The sequence below is a fragment of the Marmota monax genome, unplaced genomic scaffold (assembly GCF_021218885.2).
Source record: "Marmota monax isolate L192 unplaced genomic scaffold, Marmota_monax_Labrador192_F-V1.1 WCK01_AAM20220418_F8-fsc00005, whole genome shotgun sequence".
In the NCBI taxonomy this organism is placed as follows: domain Eukaryota; kingdom Metazoa; phylum Chordata; class Mammalia; order Rodentia; family Sciuridae; genus Marmota; species Marmota monax.
In genome coordinates this window covers 27,098,189-27,107,568 of record NW_026692254.1, presented here as the reverse complement: position 1 = coordinate 27,107,568, position 9,380 = coordinate 27,098,189, and the positions used below count along the sequence as shown (strand labels likewise).

The 9,380-nt window shown below is 52.1% G+C and overlaps 1 protein-coding gene across 4 annotated transcripts in view; it reads right to left on the bottom strand.

Moving 5' to 3' along the window:
- Nucleotides 1–930: 930 nt before the first annotated feature.
- Acan (aggrecan) overlaps nucleotides 931–9,380 on the bottom strand; it is a 66,725-nt gene continuing 58,275 nt past the window's right edge. For 2 of the 4 annotated variants that reach the window (XM_046437052.2, XM_046437061.2), the window contains 6 exons: nucleotides 7,228–7,341; nucleotides 4,116–4,274; nucleotides 3,529–3,611; nucleotides 2,771–2,915; nucleotides 1,809–1,991; nucleotides 931–1,365 (listed from right to left, as the gene is read on the bottom strand). In XM_046437052.2, the coding sequence (XP_046293008.1) occupies nucleotides 1,289–1,365; nucleotides 1,809–1,991; nucleotides 2,771–2,915; nucleotides 3,529–3,611; nucleotides 4,116–4,274; nucleotides 7,228–7,341 (761 nt within the window). In that variant the 3' untranslated portion in view covers nucleotides 931–1,288. The remainder of the gene's footprint in view (nucleotides 1,366–1,808; nucleotides 1,992–2,770; nucleotides 2,916–3,528; nucleotides 3,612–4,115; nucleotides 4,275–7,227; nucleotides 7,342–9,380) is intronic. The other 2 variants (XM_046437070.2, XM_046437077.2) reach the window with 1 other exon arrangement.

Sequence of the window (9,380 nt, the reverse complement as noted above, 5' to 3'; positions counted from 1 at the left end):
TCTGCCATTTGTTTTTTTCCTTCCCTCTTGTTAAATCCTGAGTTTCCCTGTTTTTAGATTTAGTTTACTAACACAGTGATAGCAAAGAATCAAACTATGCAAGATGACCAGATGTTTCTCTTGTTCTTTTACAGTGCCCACTTGCTCGTCCACCCACAGTGCCACCTATTGACACATCATGCATGTGACAGGCACCCCCAGGCACACACTCCACATTCCTATCCACACATGTGTAGAATCCATCCAACACAGCTTCACTCTAGTAAAAATAAAGCACACCAGACATGACTGTCCCAGGCTCTGAACAGACAGGAGTCACACAGTGTGGGGTCACTTGATCAAAACATGTCCCCATTGTCACCATTCCTGAGAGCCTTCAACAGGCCTTAGATTTCGGTTGCCTTCTCCTTAAATTGAAAAAAGGGAAAAGAAAAGAAATAGATCTCTTCCAATGTCTTTATTATTATAATTATCATAATCTTTAGTTTTCAAAAATATAAATAGGTGCACGGAACCCTGGTGCCTGCACGGTCCCGGGGGTGGGGTGGGGTGAGGGGGTGGGTGGCACTCCCTCTGGAAGGAAGTGCCCCCACCCAGCCCTGCCGAGAGATTGACACCTGCTAGGGTGGCAGACCCAGGTGAGAGGACACTGGGAGAGGGACCCCTGGAGGGAGGGCGACCCCCACGCTGTGAAGATCCCTCTGCTGGCTCTCTCCTGCCCGCTGACCCCGGGTCAGCTGGACCCTCACCCCCAGGCTTCTACCCCACGCAGATGGTGCAGCCCTCCTGGCTCCTTTTGTCCAATACATTCAGCTGCGGTCCGGTCTGAGTCCTTCAGGCCTCTGCCCCTTCCACCTCTTTCCGACCCCTCCTCCCTCCTCCCTAGCTCTCCCTGGAGGTGAAATAACCAACGACTCTACTGCTCTTGGATAAAGTCAGGAAACAAAAAATAATCTTCTTTATTTAACTTAACCCCTTCCCTCTCCCCCTGTCCCTGCTCTGGTCCCTGGAAAGGCACAACGGGAGATTGAAGAAATGTCTCTAAACTCAGTCCATGGGTTACAGTAAGTTTGCTTTGCTTTGGCATTGGGGGACAAATTAGATGAGGTTTTGGTGACTTGGGGATGGGGTGGGGTGGGTGCATACACAATGTGGGATTCATTTTTTTTTCTTTAATGGGATTCCTTATATGACAAAAAGTGACAAGAGGACACCAACTGGATGGGATGCACTGTCTGCCTGCCAGGCTCCTGGGCTCAGCATCCTGGGCGCGTCCTGGAAACTCTTCTCAGTGGGCTGTGCTGGGGTGGCTCTTCCTCGGGGGCCGTGAGCTCCGTTTCTGTAGTCTGCGCTTGAAGGTGGTGGCTGGGGTGAAAGGAAGATGGGAAATATCGGTGAGCCAGGAAGAAGTGGGGCAGAGCTGAGGTGTTCCTCACGCTGCCCCTCTCCGCTGGCACCCCTCACTGCAAAACAGAGGCTCAGGAAGCCAGCCTTCAGCTGTACAGAGCCTCCTTGGGCTACGGGCACGCAGGCTGCTGTTGAAAAGAAAAGCAGGCCACCAGTTTTCTGCCGCCTCCCCTCTCTGAATATGAGCTCTCTCCTGGGACAGGCATCTGGCCTTCCCTAAGTCACAGATCACAGATCATAGTCACAGTTCACTGACTTTGCCACCCTGGCTTAGTCTGAAGGATGGTGTAGCATCCCCAGGAGACAGTGAGTCCCAGCTGTCCCCTCCCAGGGATAGGGAGAAGGCAGTGCTGGCCGAATCCAGTCCCAACCCCTGCTAGTGCTCAGAGGGTGATGCTCACGGTCCGTGCAGGTGATCCGAGGCTCCTCCCAGTGCCCGCTGGGTTGGCACCGGATGGTGGGCACATGGCGCTGGACAAAGCCCTCAGTGCACTGGTACCGAACCAGGGAATTGATTTCATATCGGTCCTTCTTCTGTCCAAAGGTCCTGGCATGTTCCACCACAGGGGGGTCTCCGCAGGCCACTGAGGAGCAAACACCCTTTAGAAAGGAGTCTCGTGGGGTCTTCTGTGATGACAAGCTCAGAGCCCAAGGCTCTGTGGGAAGGACGTTGAGCTCCACACCTGGCAGAGAGCCCTGGCTGCTAGCAAAGGGGCATTTTCATCCAGTGTCAAGAATCGGGAGACCTCTGGTTCTAACACCTGGGTTCTTTGGTGGTACAGAGTGACAGGAGGAGAGTACAAAGGGGACTGTAAGGCCATGAAAAAGGAAGAGAGGGAGAAAGACGGGGAGAGCCAGGCAGACCACTTGTGGCTTCTTTATGAAAACATCCAATGCCAGGGAAAGAGGGACCCCAAGGATGGCTGTGGACACAGGCCATGAGAAGGAGCACCTGGATGTCCACAGACCTAAAGCTGAGGGATTAGGGTCTGACAATTCTGATTCTGTGACTGATAGACTTGGGAACCCCAAAGAGAGGGAGATTCCCAATCCAGGTGCCATCACGGGTGACTTTCTGCCGCTGATATCTAAAGGAGAGTCCTGTCCTCTAGCCTGCAACCTTCATACTCTCCTGTCCCTGTGGATGATCCCTAGGAGCCAGCTTGCCATTGCCATTGGCTCTGAATGCTGGTGCTGAAAAGGAGCTCCCAAGTCAGGTTCCATCCGCTTTTAGAGAATGTCCCCACAAGACACCAGCAGCTGGAAGATAAGGGATGCCCCCCAGGTCACACAGCAAGAGCCTCCCTTGATGCCGAAAGTCCTGATTCTCTCTGCTCTGGATCCCCTCCCAGGCCCTGCTCACCTGTGCCCTTTTTACACGTGAAGGGCAGGTGGTAATTGCAGGGAACATCATTCCACTCGCCCTTCTCATGCCAAATCATCACCACGCAGTCCTCTCCAGTGGCAAAGAAGTTGTCAGGCTGGTTGGGACGCCATTTCTCAAATTGCTGCGGGCAGAGGTGGGGAAGGGGTGAGGAGAGGGCTGGAGCCTCATGGCTTGACCTGTCCCCCACTTTCCTTTCTTTCAATCCAACTTCTGGCTTGTCTGGCATTGGGGAAGGCTGCTGGGAGTCTGGTCAGGGTTGTTGGAGGTGCCATGGAACCCATGGGTCCTCTGGGGAACTGGGCACACAGTTGGGAAACTTCTTAGGAGTTCCAGAACTCCCACGAATGGAGCCCTGAGAGGATTCAGCCTGTCACACCTGCAGCACTGACCCCCGCTTCTGCCATAGTGTTCACTTGGCATCTTCTGGCTTCCCATCTCTATGGACCAGGAACCTCTCTGAACTGTTTGCATGGCCTCTCATGGTGGTTTGCTGACATTCATTCCCTTCTCTCTGGCTCCCTCCCTGGCTTTGTGCCTTCTTTCACTCAATCTGTTCATCATCTCTGGGCTGGTCCCCCAAGGCAGAGGCAAACGAGGCACAATCCCTGTCCTCCAAGGCTCCTGCAGCTGCTCAGTGAGTGTTTGTACCTGATTTGAATGCGTCTCTGGGGGTCTTTATCCTATCCCTCCCCTCCAGGCCACGAGCTGTGGCTGGTGCACCCAGCAGAACTCACCAAGGGGTGTCCATCTGACCAGCGGAAGTCCCCTTCGATGGTCCTGTCATTCAGGCCGACCCACTGGTAGTCTTGAGCGTTTTCTGGAGAGGTAAGTTAGGTTTGGATCTGGCATTGGACACCCTGGGGATGTCTGAAAATTGGAGCTCAGGGGATGCAGTGTGCAAGGAGGCCGGTGGGCTTCTTGGGAGCGTGCCACCTGCTTCTCAGCACATGAATGTCTGGGGTGCACTTTGGACTACCTCCCCAAGCTATCATGGATAGATGGCAGCCACAGGGTGAGTCTGAGGCTGGTCCTGGTGAAGTGCTGTCCTGGGTCCTCTGTGCGCTGTCGGGGAACTAAAGCTACAATAACGCCTTCCCTCCCTCCTAGCTCCCCGACCCTAACAGCCTCACTGGGTCCAAACTGCTAATTTCTTTTTTTCTTTCTTTTGTTTTTGTTTGTGGTGTTGGGATGGAACCCAGGGCCTAGTGCATGCTGGGCAAGTGCTGTACCACTAAGCCACGCCCCCAGCCCCCACTCTGCTAGTTCTGACAAGTGAGACCCTTTGCCTACATGACCATTTTCCTCAGCCCCCCCCACTCACTGTTGACAAACTCCTGCTCCTCAGGGGTGACGATGCTGCTCAGGTGCGCTTGATGCTCTCGACACCGTCTCTCAGCATCCACCCAGGTCTCACGGTCAGGGAAGTGGCGGTAACAGTGTCCCTGGAACTTGGTCCAGCCCTCCTCGCATACCTCCTGGTCTGCAATACAGGTCAGGGGCTTGAAGTGGAGTTCCAGGCCAGCTGGGGATGTGGTTGCTGCCAGTCTTATGACATGGGTTTAGATTCGCCCTTTCCTGTGCTCTCAAGGGAAGGAACAGGCCCAGCTCGGGACATGCTCCTGTGGGAAGCCAGTAAGCCCTGGCTCCTCTAGTGGCCTCTATGTCTCATCTCTGGGAAATGTTAGTGCCAGGGACCTTTTTTTCCCTGATGCAGTGCCACTCCCTGCCCCAACTTTCCACTTGCAGGTGCCTGCCCTGGAGGGCCAACCGAGCTTAGTGGACCAAAGGTCAAAAATGTGGCAGGTTTTGAGATTTAAGGCAAAACATGGTTCCAAGAGGCTTTGTGGGAAGCAGTTGGAGGATTTAGGTGGGGCAGGCCTAGGCAGAAAAAGGGGCTGGCAGCCTCCTTCCCACAGAAATGTGAGTGAGGACAGGAGCAGAAATCAGTCTGCTTTGGGTGCAAAGAATGACAGCGCTCAGGCCATTTATCAGAGAGGCCTCTGGCTGAGTGCTGTCTTAGAGAGCGACACAGCCAGCCAGGGGTCCACCCCTGATCCAGGGGCCCTGGCTTTCATTTTTGTTTATATTTTGGTGGCAGATGGGAAGAGGGGAGTACTTCTAAATTTGTAATGAGCTCTCTGCTCTGGAGAAGGGGCTGTTCTGGAGGGATATGCAGGAGCCTGTCACTCAGGATCAGTGACTGTAAGCGTCACTTCCTAACTCCGCCTGCATGACATGGTACTGGCAATTTTAAATTGGCCTTGGTGAGAGTATTTGCCCCTCAGGAGCTGACAGTTGCCACCATCAGGGCTCCTCTTTCCTCTGTGAGATCCAGTCGTCAAATGTCTGCCAGCGCAGCACTGGACAGAGGGAATTCAAGTCCTTCTCGCCCTTCATCCCCTGGGGCCTCCCATGTGGAGGGGTCCTCCTAAGTGGAGGACTGCCCACCCAGGTGGAGGGCTCTGGGGCCATGAACGCTTCAGGATGTAGGCAGCCTCCCACTGGATGCCACCAATCTGGCCATGCCAGGAAGGAAGGACTGGCAGGCTGGGGAAGGTGTCTCAGCATGCATGGTGGATGCTTGCCAAGGGAGGAGGACATGGCTTGGGAAGAGTGAAAACAGTAGAGTGGAGGCCAATAGTCTTAGAAGAAAGAGGTGGAGTAGCAGGAGGAACTGAGGGGAGGCCTTGTCCCCTGCTACCAATGCTCTCCCAGGGGATGAAGCAAAGGTCTGGAAAGCACTGGGGAGGTCTCAGATACACTTCCAGGTGTGCATCAGAGGTAGCTCAGCACCACGAGGAAGACAGAGATTCCACCCCAGTGCTGACTTGTGGGGTCAGTTCTTGGGTCATCTCAGTGCCTGTGGGCTGACCTGGGCAGGCAAAGCTGGAGGGTGAAGCAGTTGCGGGGGTGCTTATGTGGGACCATGCACGATGGAGGCTTTGTGGAACACAGACAGAATTCCAGGGAGACTGGGAAAGGCTGTGAGGCCAGAGATGAAGAATGAGGCACTGTGGGGTGGTGAGGGCAGAGGGCTGGAGTGGGAGAAGAGATGCAGCCTGGCTTCACTGGGTACCCAGGCCCAGGGCCTCTCTGAGAGGCTCTGAAACAAACTCTGTTCCATCAGAGTTCAGAGCCCCATGAAAGCCCTGCCTCCATTCCTGTACAACCTCCCCTTTCCATGCTGGAACCCCAGAGCTTTTGTCTGTGTGGATGTTCCAGACTCTTCTCTCCTGCGGGAAATGGTTTTGGTATCCTGGGGAGAAAATCCTGTAGCTCTCCAAAACCCAGCTGAGGTTGCAGGAGAGGAGGGGTATTCAGGCCTTTTCTTCTAGAAGCCTTAAATTCCTCCACTAACCTGTAACACTGTCATTGTCTTCAAGGGACATTCAAATCCCGACTACCACCCATAATGCTTATGCCAAGGAATTTCAGCTGCTTTCTGGAAGTTTCTGGTATCCACCTTGAGAGTTCTTTGAAAAAGAGCTTTGAGATCTTGCACACTTCCAGGTGTGCATCATTGCTACCAACACCTGAAGCCATATCTCCCCTCTGAGTCAGAAAGCCCATGTAATCCAGGGGGGCTGGGGGGAGAGTAGGAAGGTCCATAGGGAGAGAGCTGGGGCTCAGCCTGGCCCTGGGAGGGTTCCTGGAATGTAGGTGAGAAATAGAGGGGTTGGCAAGACCCAAGAAAGGCAACTCAACCCCTGTCCCTTGCAGTGAGACTGTTCTTTCTGGCCAGTCCTTGGTCTTGAAGAAGGAAGGAAGAAGGAAAGCATGACCAATGTAGCAGCTGTCATGATGTGAAGAAGAGAAGGTGACATGCAGCAGTCCCTGTTCATGCATGACTTGAGCATGCTGGTGACACAGGAGCTCTCAGGCAGACCAACCACAGCTTTCACCCAGGGGAAGAGCAAGGTAGCTTGGCTCCTTCGACCATGGAAGAGCCATAAAAGGCCCACAGATGATAAAGCAGACAGATGCTGCCCATGACCATACTGGGAAGATCTGAGGCTGTCACTGGAGTGAGACACAATTGTTCCCACCCATAGCTTCCTTCAAGACAAGTGCACAGAATCGGCTCTATCCTCTTACTCTGATGCATGCACCAAGCTCAGTGGTGGCATCAGCAAGTCTGCAAGTCCTGGAGAAAGTTAGTGGTATAAAGTTTCCTAGAGCCCCACCTTCCAAAGTGCAGGCTGCCTAGCCTGCAGTTTCTCCTGTCGTCAGATCAGGCAGTGCTCCAGAAGAGGGTTTTCAGGGGGAAGAGCAAGAAAAAGAGCGAGAATCAGTGGGAAAAGCAGACTTCTTGGTGGTTGTCCAGATGGATATGGGGCCCTGGTCAGGGCCTAGAGTCTGGGATTAGAAGGGAAGGGTGAGGAAAGAGGAGGTGCAACTGTTAGTAACATTAGCTGAAGCAGAGACGGCCGTACCGATCTCACACAGGTCCCCTCCGTAGCTGGGAAGGCATAAGCATGTGAAAGAGTCGATGGTATCCACGCAGGTGGCTCCATTCAGACAAGGGCTTGAGAGGCACTCATCAATGTCTGCAAGAAATCAAGGGCCACCATTAGGACTCCTGCCCGCAAATCCAGCCTCACAAGCACTGTGGCCTCCTTATGGGTAGCCAGCCCTGCTGCTGTCCAGAGCCTGGGGAGGGGAATGGCTGGTTTTCCTGAGAACTGTTGCTGCTGCTGCTGCTGCCACCATCTTGGAATGCTGAACCAAAGATTCTGACAGGGTTTTTCTTGGATGTGTGTGATTCTTGATTGACAAGCTTGGAGCCCTGAAGCCAGGTTTCCCAGTGGGTTGGAGAGATATGGTACTTTGGAAGCCAAAAGTTCCTCCAAGATGTCTTCTTTTGTGAATGTTTCAGGAAGCCATGGAGTCTGAACTATGAACACAGAGGTGAGCAAGGACACTGGAAGTCGGGTTCTTGAAGCTTGTTTAGGACTCTTTCTTTTCCTGTTTTCCTCTGTAGCTCTGAGCTCGGGAAAAAGGACAAGGTGATACAGTACCAGAATGAACAAACTAGAAATGGGGTCTGCAGAGTATAGATCCATGAGAAAATGGCCACTTGGGATATCCATATGAAACTCACTAGACTTCTTGGGTTGCAGACACCTTCTTTGCTTTCACTAAAAAAAAAAAAAATAAATTGTAAAATATCTTGTAAAAATGAAGCTGGTATCTTTTTCTTGGGATAGGGACTAAAATCCTGTCCAACATTTCCCCATTTAATCTTCCAGTTTAAGGCCACAGAAGGTGAATATCTCCAGTGAGTAAAGACTCTTCCAGACTCTTCTCTCCTGCGGCAAATGGTTTTGGTATGGTCTGGAAAGGCTCCATCCTGTGAATGGGAGGCAGGCATTTTGAAGCTGACCAGGTGCTCAGTGAGTAGCTGCCTACCAGCCACTCAATTCTGAAATACAAGCAGACGCCTATCAGCCTCTTCTTCTCAGGTCAGCTCTTCTTCCTTCTGTTTTTGTCCAAAGATGTTTTTCTGGTCAAACTTCTTTGTAGAACTTGGGCTGGTAAAGTCATTGGCCTTTGCCTCAACCTTTCCTCAATTAGCCATGATGAGAACTGAATCTCTTAATATGGTCTTTCTGAACCTTTCTGAGAAACCAGAAGACATGAAGGAATTCTTCTGCTGTCTTTGTAGTCCAAAGCTCCTGCTATTTTTTATTTTTCTCCCTAGGTTTCCCTGACCGGGGACAAGATGAAGGTATTATGCAAATCCTCTTGCCAACACATCAGTAAAATTCTGCAACAAGAGGTCTCCAGTGGCTCATGGGGCACCATGATATGTAGTTGGGAGATGCTAAGCCTTGGTATGTGCAGCTGGGTCCATGCAACCTCCAGGATCCAATGGCATGTTTATGTGTGGTATCCATGTGAGTAGCTAAGCCCTGGGCTGGGAATAGGACCTCTGAATCCTCATTATGTTCCAGGACTTAGTTCTTGCCTCCATTAAGAGCAAACCAGATCTTAAAGTCAATCCTCTGACATGAGAGCAAAAGTATCTTCCTCTGGATCTTCAAGTTTGTGCATAATAGACATCTTCTTGGCCAAAGTTGGGTTTGCGCAATGGGTGGCCTGAAAATCTCTGGTTCCCAGGTGTCTTGCTCATCCTGTGAAGCTCCTAATCTCTGTTTCTTGAGCATCTCTCTTGTCCCACAGAGTCCTTAACTTCATTTCAAGGAGTGCATACCATAGATTAGAAACCAACAGTTCCAGGTTTGGAACTGTTCTGAGCAAACTCAAAATGCATGGAGGAACTGATTGAAATCCCAGCATGCACTTGGATTCCCAGCATGCACCAGGATTCCCAGCAGCAGCAGTAGCAGCAATAGGTCAGGTCAGTCAGCAGGGTGAAGCTGGGGCGGCTCTCCTGCTTCAGGAAAGCTGTGTTCTCTTTTGTCCATTAGCATCATTATGGGAAGTGGGCAGCACTGGGCAAGGGGAATGAAGCAAATGTAGGCGCTAAAGCAGTTGTACAGAGCAGGGGACAGGGGTGGCTTCTTGGGAGAAAAGCCAGACATCAACTCTGGGGCTCCTGATCAAATCAGGAAGGGTGGCAAAG